This window comes from Maylandia zebra, linkage group LG12 (genome assembly GCF_041146795.1).
Source record: "Maylandia zebra isolate NMK-2024a linkage group LG12, Mzebra_GT3a, whole genome shotgun sequence".
In the NCBI taxonomy this organism is placed as follows: Eukaryota; Metazoa; Chordata; class Actinopteri; order Cichliformes; family Cichlidae; genus Maylandia; species Maylandia zebra.
Window position 1 is genome coordinate 28,818,969 of NC_135178.1, and position 22,521 is coordinate 28,841,489.

At 40.8% G+C, this 22,521-nt stretch overlaps 1 protein-coding gene across 1 annotated transcript; it reads left to right on the forward strand.

Annotated features, from left to right (window-relative positions):
• The first annotated feature begins 2,481 nt into the window (after positions 1-2,481).
• Positions 2,482-21,239, forward strand: adamts12 (ADAM metallopeptidase with thrombospondin type 1 motif, 12). Its single transcript, XM_004546990.3, has 24 exons — positions 2,482-2,862; positions 3,005-3,363; positions 7,954-8,131; positions 8,285-8,493; positions 8,575-8,658; positions 9,453-9,577; positions 9,680-9,829; positions 10,616-10,759; positions 12,368-12,512; positions 12,600-12,692; positions 12,845-12,990; positions 13,166-13,335; positions 13,915-14,048; positions 14,216-14,336; positions 15,262-15,506; positions 15,708-15,849; positions 15,968-16,094; positions 16,743-16,953; positions 17,085-18,239; positions 18,335-18,487; positions 18,684-18,860; positions 19,322-19,468; positions 19,597-19,750; positions 19,941-21,239. Exons 1-24 carry the CDS (start codon positions 2,745-2,747, stop codon positions 20,057-20,059), a joined length of 4,806 nt encoding a protein of 1,601 aa, XP_004547047.2. The 5' UTR covers positions 2,482-2,744; the 3' UTR covers positions 20,060-21,239.
• Positions 21,240-22,521: the final 1,282 nt, after the last annotated feature.

Below are 22,521 nucleotides of genomic sequence, written 5' to 3' on the forward strand. Positions count from 1 at the left end.
GCTTCTTATAATACTGAACTTGTATTTACTGATCGTATCATAATTTTTTTAATTTTAAGAAGTAAAGCGTTGTTAAAAATGTAAAAAACAAAACAAACAAAAAAAAACACTGTTTGAAAACCGAAAGTTGCTCTTTCATATTTGCCAAGCCTCCGTATATATCAGGCATCCAGGTTGTTTAAAGCTGACATAATTGACTGAAGCGTGAAGAGAATCAGTAATATTAATAAAATGCCTCAGACAACTCACCAGAACACAGGAAAGCCTTAATGAGGAATGTGGCAACAGTCTCTGTGTGGCAGAGCCTCCCTCTCTGACCTAAAACTAACAAAAGGTCCTGATTATTTTCTAGGTTCAGACATTTCACAGTCTGTTGCTCATTACTGTAACAGGGGACTTAAGGGGGGCGGTTTGGGTAACGTCTCTGGGAATGATAAGAGGTTCACTTCATCCTTCTCTGAATGGCGTTCAGTTCATTATGAGAGCTTTCTGCACTACAGCGTTGAAGCTTCGTAAAGATCAATTTTCAAAAGACAGCTGGCTACAGAGAGACACACAGATATTGTGCCATACAGTCTTTAGATTCATTGCAAAATGTTTGGACCTTTTAAACATTTTAAATCTTTGATTGATTACACTGTTTATTGTTAATGAATCAAACAAACTGCTCAGGCTTGAGACTCCAGATGTGTAGTGAAACTCCTGTCAACAACACATTGTTTGCCCTTTATTGGGTGTGTTAGTTGCAGGAAGGCAGTGCCTGTTAGTATGAACGAGCTCATTTTTATTGTAAGTCTCAACACAGACAGCTCACCTCGTGTTTCAAGGTGGTTTTACTGGGTCCTGTTATTGGACCTCCCCAGTGGTACCCATTAGTGCTGCTGTTGTTGTTGTTGGTTTTTGGTAGAAGAAGAGGAAGGTTCCATATATTCTGTATGGAACTGTGTGCTATCTATTGTTTGAAAAGTCTTATTTCAAGACCTAAGTTTTCCAAGATTATCTCCTTTCAGTTCTAATATATACTTGATGGAGATGGAAAAAAATCTATGCATTAATTATTTAAAGTCACTCCCCTGTAAACCAGCTAGAAGATAAGTCGGTGGTAGCCCCACAAGCCTTCTCTTGTGCTTTATATAGATAAATAAAAAGGATAACACTGATGAAATCAGATGAGTTCACTTTGTCTCCCTCTGTGTCTCCTATGTACAAAGGCAACCCGGGTGGCAATGTGTCATGTCTCAGTAATCTTTTAGTCACACATAAGTCTCCACCAGGGATAAATAGTAGACACCACACAAGTACGCGGTAAGAACTGTGGCTTTAAGGCTCTCTTCAAGAGGATATATCCAAAGTTCTTAAAGAAACCTCATATCTTTTAAGCGTCAGAAAAGCTAAAGGTTAATTTCCTTGAATTCAGTACATCCTGCACACAGGACATCAATGAATAAAAACTTTGAAAGAATACAGCTGAAAGCCAAGCAGTTCAAAGAACACTGTTGCCATTGCAACTTGATCTAATCACGATGAAGGTTAAAAGTATCCGTCCATCCAGACGCTAGTGTAGATGAATCACTGCAAAGAAATTTCACGTCTAAAAGAGCGTCTGAAGGTGCCTTCCTTCTATAATAAACTTTTGAACAGTGAATGAGATGAGTCGCCCCCTGCTGGCTATGAGAAAAAAGGGCAAGTTTTAGACAATCCGGGATTGCACACTTCTTTTTTTTTTTTTTTTTTTTTTTTTTACATAGGTTAGTCTCTGGATGTTTGAGAGTGGGCGAAATAAAGACCGGAGCATTAAATAATCTAGAATTCATTTGTTCAGTAAAACAAGCGGGCTCATTTAAATATATTTTCCACACAGCTTGACAGTGGATCGATCCCGCTCATAACGCCGATTGGTTAATCGTTCATCTTTCACCACGCCCACTCACGGACACTTATTTTTAATAATTAAGAAACCAACGTTTCACATAACATTATCACGTCATTCAACCTAGTGAGGTGGACAGTTGGTTGATAGGGTCAAGGCCAACACATATGCCTATAAATATAAACTAATACGTAACTATACTGAGCTAATTCATTTTTACAATCTTCAAAGCACAGCACAGTATTCCTCCTTTGTTAGCAGGGCTTTGATTTTTGAATGACAGGTATTTAGTCTTATCATAGCCAAAAACGGGATGATGGACTTCGTGCGTGCACGTTTGCACATCTTTGCAAAGCTGTAGAAAACTCTGCAAACTTTTAACGCCCATGTACTAGTGATTATGCCACTGGTAAAGGCTGACTGTAGCGTAGACAAATGCAAACAACAGTTTTGATTGCAAGAGCTGCTGGATTTAAACTGATGCAAGCAACAGTCCATTAATTTTATTTGCGCTTCGAGTCGCATTAATGATGCGCCATCTGCGGCGCAGGAGACAAGTCTCGACACAGGGCGAACCGGGCTACTCTCTGAAGCTTGTTCTTCTGCGGTAGCTTCTTGTTCTGCTCCCTCTGCTCCCCCTCACTCCTGCAAGGAAAAAAGACACTGATCCAAAGAACACTCCTCCCCTCCTTCCTCCACAGAGACATTGCTTTCTCCCTCTTTAAACCATGATCTGGCTCCCAGCTTTCCTCGGCGCATGTTTCCCCTCTGAGCTTGCTCGTGTCATGACACAGTGCAGCGAAGGGTCGCAGTGGTCCCCTCTAATGCCACGGGAACCCCAAAGACGTGGGGTTTGAGTTTGGTTACATGAAATATGCCATGTTCGCAGGACTGCACGGTTCTTTTTCTGCTGCACTTTGTTTTGAGTTTGGCAGCTGGCCACGAAGGGCTCTCAGTCTCTGGCAGTCTCCTCTCCTTCTTTGCAGAACAAGGTCAGTGTGCTGTGGTGCAATTCTGTGCATGGCCCGACTAAGTGCATGACTAGAAGAATTTGTATCGTTAAGTGCATATCACAGTCAGTATGCACTAAAGGTAAAAGGTCTGTATTACCTGTGTTTAAACTCTGTTTTGTAGGTCAGTTGTCAGAGTCAGAACTGTCCATTGTCCACCCAGTGAAAACCGGCGCAGATGGAGGATTCATCTCCCACTCTTTGTCTCACCACTTTAATGGTGGGAGAATCAGGCGAGACTTACAGTCCCATCCTCAAGAGAAACAGGTTTACTACAAGGTCATCTTCAAGGGAAAAACCTTAATGTTCAATTTGACTGCAAACAATCACCTGGTTTCAAATGACTACATCCTGGAGAGCAGGAATGGCAGTGCCAACAGGACTGAGCATCGTCTTTCTGATGGAAATTCTTGCCACCTTCTTGGCACCGTGGAAGCGTCTGATGTGCGAGGAACTGCTGCCATCAGCACCTGCAGTGGGCTGGTAAGGTGTCACAGTGTTTTATAGCTGTAAAGGTAATTTTATTCTCACTCTCATTCATCAAATTGAGCTGGTGGATGCTTGTGTTTAAATCAACATGCTTTTATCATGATTTTTTTTAAATTACACCAGATAGCAGCTATCACTATGGGTAAACTGGTATGCGGTTTAGGCAACTCCTCCATCTGACAGTGCCCGTCTGTTAGTTTGCTCTTCAGAGACTTCCCGACACTGTTTGCTGAAGGACTGTGCTGCAGACCTTCTGACGACTGCTGCTTCTCAGACTGACATGAGACCCTTTCCGTCTTTCTTGTGGTTCAGATGTTTTTCGTCTTCTTTCACCCTCACTCATTCATAAATTTGCAATCATGGATTATCTGTTCCTTTAGAGACACTTTGCAAACGCAACAGGATGCAAGAAAGTTTCAGTAATAGATCTTGGCACATTCTTGTGCGTGAGTGAAGCAGTAAAGTTTGACAGATGGACAGATTTTTTTTTAACTTGGGCTATAGTGTTTCTGTTCAAATAAGCAGTTTAACTACAAAACAGAGAGGACACCTGGAAAAAAAAATCAGAGTGATCCAATATATGAAGAAATATTTTTTTAAATACGACGTGAACAATTTGTGGTTCACTGATTTCCGAGAATTTTTAAGTTGTAATCCATCCATTCAGCACACAATCTTATTTCAAAATGCACTCTGGGGTTTTTGTTTACACAATATTACAACATTTTGAAAAGGCTAAAAAGTACGAGTATGTAGAAGAGGATGAACTTCCTGCCTTTGAAATGATAGGATGTGTCACTTTTAGTCACAAAGAATGTTTCAGTGTTCATGTTTGATTGTGTCACAGCAGGAATTCCACTCCTGCAGGGTCTTGCCTCCTGCCTCTGTGCTATGTGTGTGTGGGTTTCCCTGCATGTTTACACAGTTCATTTGTAACATGTGACTCAGGACGAGACCAGAATGACAGCCAACCTAGCAACATAATTTATATCTGACCCATTTCACAGCCGCTCATATAATCCTAGAAGGAAAAATGTGTTGCGTCACTCAAAAATCCACATATCTGCAGCCTAATGGCGTTCTGGGGATTTTCCTGCAACACAGAATTCCCCAGTTAGTCCCTTCACTCCAACCTATGAGGGAAACTGCTCTGATTTATTACACAGACTTTCTGTTCTGTGAAAGAAGGTTTATAGCTGCTAAACCCAAACAGAGACCACTAAACAGCTAGACTCAGCCAGACAGATGTGGGAGTGAAGCCCTACCAGCTGCTGCAGAGATTATTCACCCTCACGACACAAGTTGAAATGGACTACTTACAAATAGGAATTCAAAATAATTATTTGTTAATGTTGCATGAATAGGAAGCAAAAGGGATGGAGAAAAATGCTTTATATAATTAATAATAACACAGAGTTGGTTCAGTTAAATTGTTCAGCTCCTTCGTGTTTTGTTTTAGTAAAGATAATTTCTCTATAAATCTTCTCTGTAACAGTTAGCATTGTTGTTGTCTTTAAATTCAGAGCTGACTGAAGAAAACAATATAAAATCTTTAACTGTCTTCCATCTTCATTTGGTCGACCAACAACCCCAAAAAAAGAAAATTAAGTTATTTATATTGTCAGAATTTTAAAAGTTGGAAACAAAGGCAGTTTTCACTTTTTATAGTCATAATAAATGAGTTACAATTAAAATATTGACCAAACGTGACAAACTCCACCCATTACGCAGCAGACAATAGAGCAGTGTCATGATTCTTCGTTGTTGTAAGGCAACAGTGAAGCTGCTATTACATTAATACCTCCAACTGCAATTTTAACATCCTGCTTCTGGTTGCAAAAACAAGGGTACAGTTGCTCAAACAAATACACTTTTGCATTACACTGTGTCTTTACAGCATGCAGGTAACCCTTCACCTTTTCTATTTACTGCAAACATGGAACCATGAAGTGGATAGCAAAAGGGTGGAAAATGCTTTCACTGTTCCTTTTATGTTTTTTATGGTAAAACCATTAATTTAGGTAAACCTAAAGCTTTCTCAGTGGAGACTTTTCTAATCCCTGAGGCCCAACGCGAAACAAGAATTTACAGGTTCAGACCTATTATACTGGTATTTTCCCCACTTAAATGCATGTTTGTTCCACTATGCACATGAAAAAATGGCAATAATCTTTTTGACCTCTCGGGAAGAAATGAGCTCACACATAGAATCATCTTATGAATTAAAGAGAGAAGAGAAGTAAGTGTAGGGAAACATGCAACTACTGATAAAAAGCTAAGAATAAATGCACCTTTGTTTGCCAGTAAATTGTTGTGATTAATCATATTGCAGTAACAAGCACCGTTTGACCCCACCTTTCCTCGTGTCGCTCTAATCACTGCAGAGTCAACAGGCTATATAACAGAGACTTTATTTCAGACCTAGTTGGCCAGCACTCAGAAACCCACAGAAGCAGGGAACAGAAGAAAAGCAGTTCCATATGGCTGATGTATTTAGAGCACAGACCTGTGTTATGGTAACCTCCCCTGGCTTTGCCACCTCACACCCAAACAACATGCTTCCTCAGAGAAAGGGGATTATTGGTCAAGGGGGGCTAAAGGGGAAAGAGCTGGTCAAAGTGAAGACTGATATCCAGTTTAATGCTGTTGTCACAGAAATTCATAATTTCATTCTTCAACATTCTTCACTTTGTTAAAATGGGAAGCAAAGTCCTTGTTAGTATCCTTGCAAGTTTCCTTTGTTTGTTTAGCAGAGGCATCACAGAAGATCTGTACCTGGTCACAAGTAACATCATAACCATATGTATATGTATAAGCAACTGCAGACTGTGTTCCACAGTAGAACAGCATTTGGTATGCACATCAGGCAGAGAAATGGTCTCAGTGTTTGGAAGGGCCTCCCTGTAGCATTCCTGCTTGGCTGATCTGTACTCCACCACCTGTCTGTTTCTGCTGGGACTGACTTGTGTTTTCCCACAGGAATACGTACAGGAGACTATGATAGAAAACATTACTAACAGAACTGCCCATCACATGCTTGATTTATTTTCATACAGTCTATGTTTTTCTTGCAGGAACACGATACAACTCCAAAAGCAAAGATGTGATGATATATTATTCCACTCACATAGTGTTTGCATGAGATACAGAGAAACAGTGAAATCAGCTGAGTGTTCTCTGCACAGGGCCTTCGGGAAGTCTTCCCAGCTGACTGTAGATATCATCGTGCATGCCTTGCAGATGAGGCCACTGCAGCTCTGGGAGCTCTGGCTGAAGGCCACACTCTGAATAAGTCCTCTTTGACCTTTATCAAAATTGTTTTTCTTTTGATATATATATAGGTAAAGTTTGTTTAGTACTTGCAAGACTGTAGCTTTTGGAATGACTGAAAAAAACAGTCCCGAGCAGCTTGTTTCAAAAATTCATTACAGCATATAGGGTAAAGTAATCTTTTCAAAGACTGAACTCCCTGAATCAAGCAATGAGATATTCAGTCAGTGACTTTTTTCTTTTTCTAAGAAACAGATGTGAAACTTGTCAGGATGACCCAGAAAGCTGAAACTACTACTACAGTAAACAGTGGGGTAGATCCCCAGAACCACAATCAGCCAAACCATAAATACTGCATGGCCTAATTTTTCACATCTGCCCTTGGCTGCTGAAACTATCTGAAAAAATCCAAGAATCATGTTCATGTTTTTAAAACTTTATTTATTTTTTTGTTCAGAGAGCCTCTCTCTTTGCTCAGCTGCACTGACGCAGACTCTCTTCTTTCCATTCGACTGTTGAAAGACTGTTGGTCGTATGTCTGTCAGTCTGTGTTTTGCCGGTTGGTTTAATGAAGGAGGGACAGGTTCATCCTGGATCAGTCTGGGCATGTTTGGACTTATCTTGATTAAAAAAATAAAAGCCCATACAAACACTCACAGAGTCACTTTAACTTAAACAACATTCCTCATGAATATGTTTATAAGCAGAAAAGTGAACAGAATTGCATTTTATGCCTGATTGCATGCATGTCCTGTATTTTTTCATTTGCATTTATGTGTGTGTTCACCAGTAGACCTCACTGAGCGGCAAGTGAAGAAGCCGCACCAGTAAGAACACGTATTGGCATACTTAGCAAGAAGTTGTTGTATTACTGCAGCAGCATAGAGAATGTGCCTGAGGGAAAGGCTGATATTCAGATCTGTTCACTAATGATAGCTTCCACTCAGATGGAAATTACTCTGGAGCGACGTTTTTTAGCAGGTTTAAGGGGACGCCTATGCCTCAGCTTTGTGGTGTGGAAATTGTAGAAGCACTATACTTTTTGGTGATTTGTTGTCAGGCTTTTAAGTGGTTCAACACAATAGTATGCTTGATAGGCTTTTTGTTTCACTCACAGTCTGAGAATGCCTGACGTTAGACTTTAATCCACATTAAGTCTTTGGCATGATTTGGGGATAAAATCTGTGACTGAGTACAATACAATGATGATGATTGAGAGTGTAGATTTGCCCTAAAACCTAAGCTTGCTATACCCACACTTGTTGTGTGTTTTTACTGTACACATTTATTCCATCAATGTATTATTTTCCACAGAGAGGCTTCTTCGCCTTGGCAGAGGGACACTATTTTATAGAGCCTGTCCAGAAATCTTCTGATGATCCTGCTGGGAGTCGAGAGCCCCACATTATCTATCCAAGAGTTTCTACACAAAGTCAAAGAAAAAAACGAAGTCTTGAGTCCAAAAAGACGCCCAATCCCTGTGGAGTTCGAGGTGTGTATGTGAGTCCTGAATTAGTGTATGGCGTGTTTGTGAGTACTCTTCTGCTGGTGTTCAAGGATTTTTTTTTCCTCTGGCTGTGCTTGTGTCAAGAAAGATAAGCCACAAGTGTACTGCAAATAATGTCTTCAATTATTCACGCTTTAGATGCTCCAACTGACTCCATCCAGGTGGAGATGGAGAGGGAGGAATGGGAGAGGGAGCATCGGAGAGGGGAGGACCAGGGTCAATCGCGTTCACAGCGCTCAGTCAGTAGAGAGCGTTGGGTGGAGACCATGGTGGTGGCTGACTCCAAACTTATCCAATACCATGGCAGTGATAATGTGGAGTCCTACATCTTCACTATCATGAATATGGTGAAGGGTTTGAATGAACTTTTTTAGTTGATGTAAAGGTCTTTTAAAGCCTTTTACAATGAATTCTCTCGCTGTTGACAGGTGGCCGGAATCTTTCATGATGCTAGTATTGGGAATGCCATCCACATCATCTTGGTGCGCCTCATTTTGCTACATGGAGAGGAGGTACTCTTCATCTGAATGAAGTCTTTAAGAAACCTCAATGTGCTTTTATAACATTTGCTTTGGCAATTCTTACACTAAATGTGGAACAAGAAAAGCAGAAATGGATTTGTGAAAACTGAGCTCACTTTCCAGGTTAGTCTGAGATAAGGTGGACAAACTTCTACAAATTTGCATAGTTTTCTAATGTGTAATAACGAGCTCTGATGTCTTGTATATAATGTGTATGCCTTGGCTTACGGCCTTACCACACCCCAACACACCAGCAGGACCATGCCTTCTTAGTACTTGAGTGGAATACTAGGTGCTGTAAGTTTAGAGTGGATGAAGCTTAGATGTTAGAGCAGGTCATCTACTAATCGAAAGGTTGGTGGTTTGATCCCAGGCTGCTTGAGTCTGCACACCAAAAGGTCTTTGGGAAAGATACTGAACCCCAGTTGATCTCTGATGTGCGCATCATCGTGTGACTGTTAAACAGAAAGCACTTAGGTCGAAGGAATGTTGTATAAAGCAATTTAACTGTTTGTGAAGAAGAGTGCAGTATAAGAACAAGTCCATTTAATAACCACATTATTTGGAAAATGTGATTGAAAATTAATCAGTTCTGATGTCTCGCCCCTCCTCCTGACAACATCTGAAGCTCTAGGTTACACCTCTTTACACCTTATAGTACACACTGGGATCTGCAAGTATTGAAGAAAAATGTTATCAAGTTATTTGCTAACTGTTCTGTAGCTACAGTTTTAAAAAAAAAAGAACAACAAGTATGTGAAATTATTTGTTTGCGCTTGTTGCAGAAAGGGTTGAAAATTGTTCACCATGCAGACACAACCTTGGCTAGTTTCTGTGCTTGGCAGAAAAACCTAAACCCCCAGAGTGACACACACCCGGCTCATCATGATGTGGCTGTGCTGATTACCAGGCAGGTGGCAGATAACCCAGCATACATCGGCAACCTCAAAAGCTTAAATGAAATGTTTATACAGATGACATACAGATGACTTGTATGCGTCTCCCCCTATAGGAAAGACATCTGTGCTGGAATGAACCAGCCGTGCGAGACTCTGGGTCTGTCTCATCTGTCTGGGATGTGTCAACCCCACCGCAGCTGCAACATCAATGAGGATTCGGGTCTACCTGTTGCCTTTACAGTAGCTCATGAAATGGGCCACAGGTCAATATGTGTGTGTGAGAGAGTCTGGATTTGTAATGACTGTGAAATACTAGAATATTGTAACAAAGAAAGAGTCTGTAGTTCCTGTGTTCGGTTACTGTCTTCAAAGTAGTGTCATAAAATCCCCTACCATTAGCTCGCCAGCCTATTAGTGGACTGCTGGTGTGCAAATAATGACTAAGTTTCTAATAACCTGAAAGAAAAGGAAAGGATACCTGAGAGTCCTGTTGTATTGTGGGTGTAGATCATGTAATAGCACTAAAAGTGAAAGGACAGAGGTGTTGGGTTTCTTTTTAGCTTTAAAGTTTAACTCAAGTTTAGTTGAGTCCAAAGAATCATTTGTTCCATCAGAGGAGGCTTTAACTATAAAATGAGAGCTGTTCCACGTTCCATTTGTGGTTAATTTCTGGTCTTTTGTCATGTTCAACTTTGGTTAAGCACCGTTAATGTCAACAGCTCGACTGATGTCAAACCACACCATATAATGTAGAAGTTATGTGTATTTGTCTTCTCGTTATCTTGTTTGTGCAGTAATTTAAAGTGCTTTTCCACTTTGTACTGTCATGAAACTCTAGAGTAAGAGTTATATGTACACAAACAAAAGTAAGTCAAATATCTGTTGACCTATTTCAAATGTGGAAACAAATGTGTTACAGGACTCAGCACATTCACTCATTGTGATTGCTCCATTATGGCAGTGTGAGCCATACAGACCACTATCCTTGTAAAATACTTCTGTGTAATCACGTTATCATGAATATTAATGCGGCTTGTGTCTGAACACAGCTTTGGAATTCATCATGATGGCCAAGGGAACGACTGCGAGTTGGAGGGGAGACATCCGTTTATCATGTCCAGACAGCTGATGTATGACAGCTCGCCTCTCACTTGGTCTTCCTGCTCCAAAGAATACATCACACGTTTCCTTGAGTAAGCCTGAATCTGTACTTTTGTCTAAAGTGGGTTAGTTTTACATCTATTTGTCTTTGTTAAAAATGCATGAGATGTGTGTAATCTATGGGAATTTCCATGTACCTTTTTTCTCTCTCTCTCTCTTTTTTTTTTCTTGACAGCTGCACGGAGATTTAGCAGATATGCTAGTGCGGATTTGTGTTGAGGTTGTGAAATTGATCCAAAACACACATTGGGTGTGGTGTGTGTTGGGGGGGGGGGAAAAACACAGGCTATTAAAACAAACATGCAGTAAACCATGGCTGCAATGGCAAGTTTAAAGTGAAGCAAAGAACTGAAGCAGGAAATTATGTAAATGACAGAAAAGTAAGAAGAGCCTAAAGCAACATTCAGAGGGTGGCAACCCCTGCACAAGTATCTGCAAAGCTGGTTTCACACGTTAACTCTGGACAGCTTAGGATGATCAGGACATAGCATTGTTGGGAATTGTTCTATTTATACAACACGACTTAAACACATATGTAATCCTGGAAAAACTTAGATGATGGTGCTGCTTCAATATAGTCTACACGAGATCAGTGCGATCAGTCACTACAGGGACTTAGTGTTAGGGAGTAAGCGCAGTAAAAATCATTAAATTTCCAGTTTATCTGGGCCAGACATCTACATCCTTACATGAAGATAAACTGGTAAGAAATTTCACATCTACAGAAGTGCAAACATATATGATCAATCGATTAAAAATATATTTGTTCACAACACTTTAAAAGTCCTTTTTTAAATCTAAAATCCTTCTTCTCATAAACAAGGTCCTGAATAATCAAGTCCCATCTTATCTTAAAGACCTCATAGTATGATATCACCCTAATAGAGAAATTGGCACCGAGACTGCTGGCTTACTTTTGGTTCCTAGGATATTTAAGAGTGATGTAGGAGGCAGAGCCTTTAGCTTTCAGGCCCCCTTTCCATTGAACCAGCTCCCAATTTGGATTCAGGAGATAGATTCCCTTCTTTCTTTTAAAATTAAGCTTAAAATATTGTTTTTTGTCCCTGAACCCTCTCTTAGGTGTACTGCAACAGGCCTAGGCTGCTAGGCCTAGGCCTCCCTCATTCACTCCCTTAATCATTAGTTATTATTAGTTATTAATCTCTGCCTCTCTTGCACAATGCTTCTTGTGTCCAATCTCACCCCCTCACCCCAAGCCAGTCATGCCAAATGGCTGCTCCTCCCCAAGCCAGGGTCTGACAGAAGTTTCTTTCTGTTAAAATGGAATTTTTCCTTCCCACAATTCCCAAGTATTTGCTCATGGGGGTTCGTCTAATTTTTTAGGGTTTCTTTGTATTATTGTGGGGTCTTTACTTTACAATATAAAGCGCCTTAGAGCAACTGTTCTTGTGATTTAGCCAGTTACCACAAAGTCGAGGTCAGAGCTCATATATGTGAACTGGATTATTTTTGCTGTTATAATTTTTGCCTTTTTAAGTAGTTTTCCCAGGTTCTAGTCTATTTAAGTGTTAATGTCTAGGTCTCTTTGCTTGAGTTTGAGCATTCAGATTTTCTCCTTTGACTCCCAACCACCATACCCTGTGATAAACAAATATCATATCTTTGTTTATCTGCCTTAGTCGTGGTTGGGGTTTCTGTCTGGATGACCGTCCTTCAAAGAGGGACTTAACCACGCCCCTGGCACGCCTCGGTGTACGCTACACCACACATCACCAGTGCCAGCTCCAGTATGGACCAAATGCTACCTTCTGCACTGAGGTTGATGTGAGTATTGCACAAGCACAGAAAAGTAAATCTTGTAGAAAACACTTTCTTCGCTTTCTTATTGTTTTGGGGTTATGTTTCTTTCAGAATGTTTGCCAGATTCTTTGGTGTTCAGTAAATGGTTCCTGCCGCTCTAAACTGGACTCACCTATAGATGGTACTCGCTGTGGACCAGAAAAGGTGAATTGTGATAGTCTAGGTTTTGTTTCCTTGTGTAAACAGACGGGTACCAGCAGCATCAAGAAGGTGGTACTGTCACAGAGACATCAGCATTGTCTTATTCCAGCTGAAGTGGTATTTAACTTATATCACTATTCTGTATTCTAATCCAGTGGTGTATCTCCGGAGAGTGTGTGATTGTGGGTAAACTCCCAGAGACAGTGAATGGAGGCTGGGGACAGTGGAGTACCTGGTCTTACTGCTCCAGGACCTGTGGTATTGGAGTTCAGTCATCAGAGAGGGAATGTAACAACCCCAAGTAAGAAATGAGTCTAACACCCATTTGAAATAGTTTTCACACTGTATGGCTATAGAATTGTTTTTTTGTTTTTTGTTTTGCAGTTCACAGGTTTAATGTCATCTGCCCCCAAAATACTGACATCATGTTGAGTTTTTTTAACTGGTTCGTTCAAGTGTGGTGCTCTTTTCCACAGGCCAGAATTTGGGGGCAAGTACTGTACCGGTGAAAGAAAGCGTTACCGGACCTGTAACACAAAGCCCTGTACAAATAATATACCAACTTTTCGAGAGATGCTGTGCAGTGAGTTTGACACTGTGCCTTACCACAATGAGCTCTACCAGTGGATCCCTGTGGCAAACCCATGTAAGTACTCACAGCCTTAAATATGCAAGAAGCTTTATTTTTCAACATGCCAGTGATCACAAACACTGTCAGTGCATTAAAAGCAAACCTGAATAGCAGATCACACAATAGAACACTGTCAGTCTCACAGTACAGTACTGTATATTTTTACTAAAATTAAACTTCTTTTTTTGTGGGACCACACAACAAAATTGAGACCCACGGATATAAAGTGGAAGATTAGTAGATGTAATTGTATGTGTCAAACAAAAGGGGGCAGCATTTGTATTTAAAAGTCCACACTGATGCAGCTGCCCACCACATTACAGCTCAGCAGGGGCACAAAACTGTAACTCACTTCCTGTCTGATGTATTTTTGTTTTTCTTTTCTTCTTTTGCGTTCATATCGCTTTTATTATTGTCAATCACTATATCTTGAAAATAACAGAACAGAATTATTTTCCCTTTTTAGCTCTTTAAAAATATATAACAAAATACGCTCACGTCTTAAGTGAGAAGCATGACTCATAACTGGCTCAAATAGACATTTTAGCAATTTGACAACATTATCAATTTGTTTCATCTCACCGTTATTCTCAGTAAATCCCTGCGAGCTTCACTGTCGACCAGTCAGCCAGTACTTTTCTGAGAGGATGTTTGACACCGTGACAGACGGAACACCGTGCTTCATGAACAACAAGTCCAGAAACATCTGCATAAACGGCGTGTGCAAGGTAGTGTGGCTGGGTAAGAGACAAATAGAGACTGGGGAGGGCTGTAGTGAAGCAGGCTGATACACTGCAGAGTTACTAAAATGTTAAAAAGGGATACTTTATGGAAAAAAACTTGAATTGTTATGTTTTTGTTTTATTTTAATGTGTTGTGTGTCTTTGGTTTCTAGGAGGTCGGCTGCGACTATGGCATCGACTCAAACGCAGTGGAGGATCGTTGTGGAGTCTGTTTGGGCGACGGCACAAGCTGTGAGACAGTTTATAAGTCATTTGATGAAGAAGGAGGCTTTGGTGAGTGCAACACAAGGAGTATTTTCAACAGCTGGAAACAAATTAAATTATCTCAACATAAGACATCATGCCATTACAAAATTGTGTTGTAACGCAAAACAGACAACCTATTAATGAGGAAAGCTTTGATGTACCAACTAGAAGAGTGTGAAAACACAGAGAATTCAAACATGTCTACAGGCACAAAGTCATTCGAGGACAGTTCATTACCATTACACCATTGTGTTGTTTCTTTGTTGTCATGGCAGCCATCTTGTCCACATGGTGCAGCTGTTTGTCCTGCTGTACTTGGCTGCTGTTATGTTATGGTGTGTGCGTGCATGCATGTGTAGCTACAGGCCCGTGTTTGCATTTGCCTAAAGATTCGCATCTTGTGCTGCTTTTACTGCCCTCGGAAAAGTATAACTCACCTGCCAAATCAACATGCCGCCAAGACAGATTCATAGAAAAGAGGCTTTAAAACAATAAGAATTCTCTCCTTTCTCTCCTCTCGCTCTCTTTCTGTATGTGTTTGCCCTGCAATGCATCCTTTCCAGATAACCAGCCCAGATGTGTGAGACTTCAAAAGACTTAGACCAAGGCCAAACCTCCCCCTCCTTTCACAAACACACACCTTCCCACAAACATCATTAAACTCCAGAGACCCACTCACTGCTGTTTTCGTCCTCCCCCATCCCGCCCCCCCATCTACACAATAAAAAACAGAGACAGGGCAGTGCCCCCCACGCTGAATGCACACACGTACAGTCACAGACATATGCACACACACACACACACACATGCCAACCACCCCCACAGACGTATCCCACCCTCTATTAAAGATCAGAGAGAAACTGTCTGGTAGTCTGGATGTGAGTGTGGCAGCAGCCATGGTGGGCCATCCATTACTCTGCTGTGACTCTGACTTCCCTCCTGAATCTCCCAGGGTACGTGGATGTGGGTGTAATACCTGAGGGGGCACGGGACATCCTGATAAAGGAAGTGGTGGAGGCAGGAAACTTCCTGGCTCTGAGAAGCGTGGGGTCAGACGAGTACTTTCTCAACGGCAACTATATCATCCAGTGGAATGGGGAGTATGAGGCCGGCGGGACGACGTTCTTCTACGAGCGCAGTGGGAACATGGAGAATCTCACCGCTCCTGGACCCACCAAGCAGCTAGTCATGCTTCAGGTAGGTCGTCATATTACAGAGGTGAAACATTTTTGATATGTGTAGAAGCTATTAGAGAAGTAAATAAAGTTCCCTGCACTTTATTGTACCCCATACAATTAAATATCTCTGGGCACTTAAAAGCATAAGACAAGGAGTACAATATCATATTGATGAGATGGTCTCCTTGGAAAGGTACTCATAGTTCATGTGGTTGTTCAGTTGCTGTTTCAGGAGAAGAATCCAGGTATAAAGTACGAGTACACCATTAAGAAGACCAAAGAGACAGAAAATGAGATCCATGAGCCTATTTACAGATGGAGACACGGAGCGTGGACAGACTGCAGCACCACCTGCGGCTTAGGTCTGAGTCACATTTCAGTAAAACAATTTTCTTTCTTTATTCTCTCATACCTAGTAGGATAATTTAAGGATTTTTGATAGGATCATGATATTCTTTCTGGATTTTTGTCCTTTCTTAGGTGAGCAACACCAGCCTGTGCGCTGTTTTGAAGTGGATGTGGGCGTAGTGGATGAGTCTCTGTGTGACCCAGACAGCCGTCCAGAAGATAGACACAGGAAGTGCAAGAATATGGATTGTCCTGCAAGGTCTTAATATTTTATATTTTTTAGCCTTTTTTTGTCGCGGTCTGTACTATTATGTCCAAAAGAATTGCTTGAAACTTAAATATTTCCATTTATTTTTATTAACTTTCATTTAAAACCTTATCCTTACAGCTTTGGTTTGCAATTAACCTGCCCTGTTGCACTGTGCTTGATTATACTAATTAAAAACAGTGAAAATAAAGGATTTTTATCACAGATAAAAATTCTCTTTGTCGGTTTGAAATCTCAATAATTTGTTTTAATGGCTAAAATGTGTTTGCATCAAAAGAAGTTCAAATTTATAGTTTTGTTTGCTTTAATCGCATCAAAGAGTTCATCAAAAAAAAAGAAAAACGAGTTCCTATAAATCACCAGTTGTGGACAACATTTTATTTAGCCAAGTTTGCTATTTTAAAAGTTTAGCTTATTTGGTTAAATAACAAAGAACTAAATTCAAAAAATGCACTTCTTTGGTTTTGGCACTGAAATGCAGGTATTGAGAATACTATAAAGCATTTTGTAAGCTACAGCTCTGTTCGCTGTGTGAGAAAGATAACAACATTGTCGCTTGCCTTGCATTCCCCATTTATTTATTTGTTGCCAGTGGTCTCTTTATTCACCTTCTTTTCCTGTCTAACTCCTTGCCCTCAGGTGGTGGGTTGGGGGTTGGCAGCAGTGTACAGCCACCTGTGGCTCAGATGGACTGAGGAAACGAACGGTTCTCTGTGTCCGCACAGTGTTGGGAGAAGAAAGAGTGCTCCACCCTGTGGAATGCAAGCATCTCCTAAAACCAAAGCCTGTGGTGCCGTGCAACAGAGACGTACCCTGTGGACAGGAGTGGCTAGTTGGCAACTGGGAAGAAGTAAGCCTTTTTCTATGAATTTTATTTGCTTTTGACTTGAATCTTAAAGATCACAGACTTTCATAGCATACTGTAAAACCTTTCTTTATTTGTAAGGTAATGTCTTCTTTGTGTTCGTTTCTTCTTTGCAGTGCCCTGTCACATGTGGAGGAGGTGTTCGCTCCCGCCTAGTCACCTGTGCACTGGCACCCACAAAGACCTGTGACCCCTCGACTAAACCTAGGGCCAGATCACTGTGTGGCTTGCAAAACTGCCCAAACTCAAGTCTTCGTAGACGATTTGGGCCTGCATCTAAATACCGCCGCATAAACATCACTAAACCTCACTCCACTAAGCATCCTGGTTCTCCTTCATGGAATCCCATGACCACCCCGGCCACTGCTGCACCTACAACTGCTATCACTAGAACCAACAAGCAAATTACAACTACCATTTCTACCACCATCTCCCTTTCAACTCCTGAAATAATAAATCCAGATGATCATGACTTTAACAGCATGATGAGGAAAAATGAGGGTGAGAGAAGGAAAGTTTTCCCAGTTAAATCCAAATCTGCTGAAAAGGATGGGAAAGCAGATGAAAAAAAGGTAGACGAGGTAGAGGAAGAAGAGGAGGGTAGCACTCCAAATGTGCTGCTCTTCACCCCAGGATATGATTATGTTGTTGATCCGATGACCGAGGAGGACAGGATTATTGATCTAGATGTTTTTACCACAGCTTCACCACTGAAAAATCCTGTTAAATCAACCACAACAGTATCACACTCACTCATCACACCCACTCTCCAATTGAGTCCACTCACTGTGCACATAACCAGGGCGCCGACCACATCTGCATACTCCACCCCACACACCAGTACTGAAACGTGGGCAAAAACCACTCACTTTTTATCTGACCCCCACACCACCTCACATGTTAATCCCCCCTGGACACACCGGGTTGCGCTGACCACTCCCATGTACAAGTATCACTCAGTCACATCAAAAACTGGTTATCACGCAAGGAAAGCGCCTTCTACAACAGCAAGCAAACAATCCACTATGACAGCATTACCACAGCCCACATTAAAGACGAATAAAATGAAGAAGCTTGCTGTGACACCCAAAAAAACCACCACTGCCACTCGTGCTAAAAAGCCTACATCCAGGGACAAAGGTAGTCGGTCTAAGAGCCAAAAGCAGCGATCCGGACATCATAAGAGCAGCTCAGGAAGTGACCAAAGCAACTTGATGGCCATAGAGCCTGTCGATGTGGATGTATTCTGGGTTGTAGGAAACTGGAGTGAGGTACTTTATCAGGATGCTATCCTACTCTCTAACTACAGGCTTGACATTAATGGTAACGTCTGAAATGTTTTTAATCAGAAATTTCTCCTCCTCAGTGTTCAACAACATGCGGGATCGGAGCAGTGTGGAGGACAGTCAAGTGCAGCTCCCAGAACGACGAGGACTGTGCCAACGTGAAGAGACCTGAGCCTGCTCGTACCTGTCACCTGCAGCCCTGCGCCACCTGGCAAAGTAGCAGCTGGAGCAAGGTGAGTAACGTTAGATTTCCTCCAGTCACTGAATCTGATAATTGCGCTTCTTACTTATTAAATATGCTTAATACTTAATTGTACTTACACTCATTGTCTATTACTTTTCCAAATGAAGTTGGTTCATTCAGACCCGACTTTTTTTTTTCTTGCCATTTGTTTATGAGTCGGTTATTGTTTATAATTTTCTCCAAAGTGTCCGGATGATTGCGCGGTGGTGGGAAGGAGGTACCGTGATGTCCAATGTGTTGATTCCCAGACTAAACGTCCTCTCAGACCCTTCCACTGTCAAGCAGTGTCCAGCAGACCCCTTAGCACCTTGATTTGCCCCCACAAGCCCTGTATGAGCTGGAGTGCATCACCATGGGGACCGGTAGGAAAAGCATCCACTCACATCTCTATATCTGAGACATTTGTAATCATGTTTATTAAAAAAATAATATTTTTTTTGTCTTTTCATCTCCAGTTGTGACTATAGTTTGGACTTTACCTGCCTTGGCTTTTTAGATTTTTCCCCCTTAAATTCAACAATGTTTTGGAGCCTTGTGAGCGTGATTCTTTAATCTTGAAAATTATCATCGCTGTTTCTAAAGCTGCCCATTTTTATTTATTTAATTATGTATTTTCAGATTTTGGTTCCATTTCTACTATTTTCATCACAAGCCACAGTTATTTCTGTTCTACTGGAAGATGTGGCCTGAACTGTTTGACACTGAGGATTTTTTTTGCCACATGGTGTCTCTTGTGTTACCGTTACAGATACAGTTAGAAGAGACTTTATTACAATCTTAGAAAAAGAAAATTCACCCTTTTGAATGCTTTTGTCTTTCTCAGTGTTCTGCCAGCTGTGATGAAGGTGTCAGAGAGCGCCTGGTGTATTGCCCTGAGCCTCATCGCTGTAGCAACACACTCAGGCCAAACAGTACTGAGCCGTGCAGTTTAAAACAGTGTACTTGGTGGAAGACTGGGGACTGGGAAAAGGTCAGCTATACTTTACACATTTAATGAATCTTTAAATGTTTCTGTGCAATATAAATTTATATTAATTAGGTTTAAAACAGAAGTAAACTAAACTATAATTTTATATATTTTTTGGTGTGAATTTGCAGTGCTCTGTGAGTTGTGGTGGAGGCCAGCAACAGCGTGCTGTCAACTGTGTAAGCAAAAAGGATTTGGCTGTAATGCCAAACAGCCTCTGTGAGAAGATTTCCAAACCAGAAACACTCAGGAAGTGCAATATGCAGGAATGCAAGACAAACAAAGGTTTGTATGCCAAAATAAATTATTTGGATGAAGATTAGCAAAGCAGATTACCTGTTAAAACATGAATGCAGTTTCCATTACGTTTTGTTTCTTGAGTGAGTGAGGGAGGTGTTTTGGTCAAAATCACTTAAATTTGATATCTATATGGCTTTAAAGTGTTTGCTCTAAGGTTGTGTTCCTTGTTATGCAGGTCCACTTTGCAAGAAAGACACCATGTCCTCTCGCTTCTGTGACAAGCTGAAGCGATTGGGTCGCTGCTCTCTCAGGTCGGTCCAGAAACAGTGTTGTATCACCTGTGGTTCTGGCTAACTACAACACTTACTGTATCCTTCTGAAATACTGGTATAAAGCCATGTCATCCACAATCTAGGAGACCAAAGTATTAATGACCACATCAACAAGCTCCTCTTAATCAACACAAACAAACAAGGATTTCTTTTTTCCCACCAATTTGGGGTTTTGTATTTTATTTTATTTTATTTTTTCTTGAAATATCAGAAAGGAAACAAACCAAAGCACTGATGGTACACATTTGGACTGTTGGAGATGTTCAGTGTTAGAAGAAATGCTTGAGCTATACAATTTGAAATATTTTCTTGGTAAATTTAAATGATATTTGAGAAGCACAATTCAAGAGTTATAAAATCTCACCACGTAGTGTCATAAATTAGGTTATAAATTAAGACAAACTATGGACATTTATTCTTTCTTAGTCCTTCGGAAAATATCTTTTTGTACTAAAGGTGCTTTTATAGGCGATGTGCTGATGATTAACAGCACATGTTACTATTCTTTTATGTCTTTCTGAGATAAATGGTAAATACAGAATGTAAATAAAGATGTTCTAATACTGATAATCTCAGGCCATTTTCACACATGAACTCGGGTGCAGTCATTGTCTGAAGTTATCCGAGACAATGACCTGCAGTACTCATACACGGGCTTAATTGGTAATCGTATGGACTTTGTGCTGTGGAGCTGGTGGAGCAAAGACACTTTAATGTCTTTTAATTTGAATTTGCTGTCACACAACTCCCATGGGTAATTTCTAGAAAAGTTCAGGGCTGCAGTTCAGTTCATGCGTGAAAACGGTTTAAGTCGATTTATACTTTTTATGAATGAATTTCTTTTTTTCTTTAAAAAAAATGCTTGAACATGTGTTTATGTTCTGAGCTGGCACTGGATGTTTACATTATCATTGGTATATGTTCCTGCTTTTAGTCATTGTTGTTACAATTTTAAAGGATAATTAAATCAGCTGCAGAATCTGCACAATCCTGCAGTTAAACCTGTGGTGCTTCTCCTCTGGTGTGAGATTTACCAATGAGAAAGAGGTGTTGCAGGTCATCCCTCTCAGGTCACTCTAAAGTTGGCCACTGTGTTTAATGTGATGTTGTACAGGCATTATCATTGTCACGCCCTGGGTATGTCACCCTGACTGATTTGTCCTTCTCATGGCTCCATCAATAAATGTGACGATAAAAGACAATTGTGCTGAACATCCATTTGTAAATTTACACCTACACTGTTGCTTGAATACCACAAGTATAAATAACAATCCAGCCTTCAATAACCTTCTTTCCATAAGTGACTTCTACTTTGGGACCTTTTGTGTCGACAAGGTCATTCTCACCTGAAAGTGCCGCATGCTTATGAATGTGTAACACCTGAATCAGCAGCACCAAGCTCTGTTTCAGGGATTGGGTTCAGCTGGCCCAGATTTATCAGGCTCCTCTGTGCCGGATAACTTGACACGAATGGACTTTGCCCTGCTACACGCACCCTGCGGCTGTCATTCAAGCCAGAGACCAAAAGTTAGTCAGCAGTAATGGAAGGAGTAACACAATACAGGGTCAGTGTGGAGCCTTGTGTCCTAAAACCCACCAGTGAGTGTGTGTGCGATTTCTCTGCGTGTTTTCATTACAAAGCAAACACCCATCAGTCGTATTACCCAACCACACGTGTTGCTTAATAAGCAGTTGACCTCAAAGTTGGGGAATAACTAAAAATATCTGGTTTGATTTCAGTTTCGTGGTGATTGTAACTTCCTTAGTATGAGATTCTATAAACAATGATTGTGATTAATGACACTGGTTTTCTGATGTCATACGTAGTTTTAATCAATGTCATCTTGGATTTTTCATCCAACAATACAGTGTTTTTACTCATCAATTTATTGCTTAAGTGACTGGCCCGGCACAGCTCATTTTTAGCTGTTTTGAAAGCAACATAAGTGTCTGATTACTGCTTTTTCTTATAAAAGGGCAAATGGTAATAAAATTACTCTCAACAGCTTGTGTTCTAAAGCCAAACAGTTGTGGTTTGGGATTCAAAAGTCAAATGTTTATTTCATTACTGTCTGATTTTCCAGACCTTCTCTGCACAATGCCAACAGTAGCGAACAGATTTTGCATCCAAATCTTTAGGGCATATTACAGATGATGGTTAGAGCATGCATGGCAGGTATGAATTTTATTGATAAATAATATCACCGTGATGTCACGCACTGGTTTGTAGACTTACTGTTAGCATTTTGTCACTGATGATGCTGTTTTGTTTTTGTTTAGTTTTTTTTGTTGTTGTGGAAGCCAGGTGTGCCCAAGGGCGCAACGCAGAGTTGCACATACCTCCTCATTAGGACTTAAAAGTAAAAGACTAGAATTTTACTCATCCAAACCACACCACAATATCTGTATCTCACAGTAGGTCACATTATTTGCCAGAAAAATTATTAAAAAGGTAAAAGACTAACACCACAAAGCCTAAAAGTC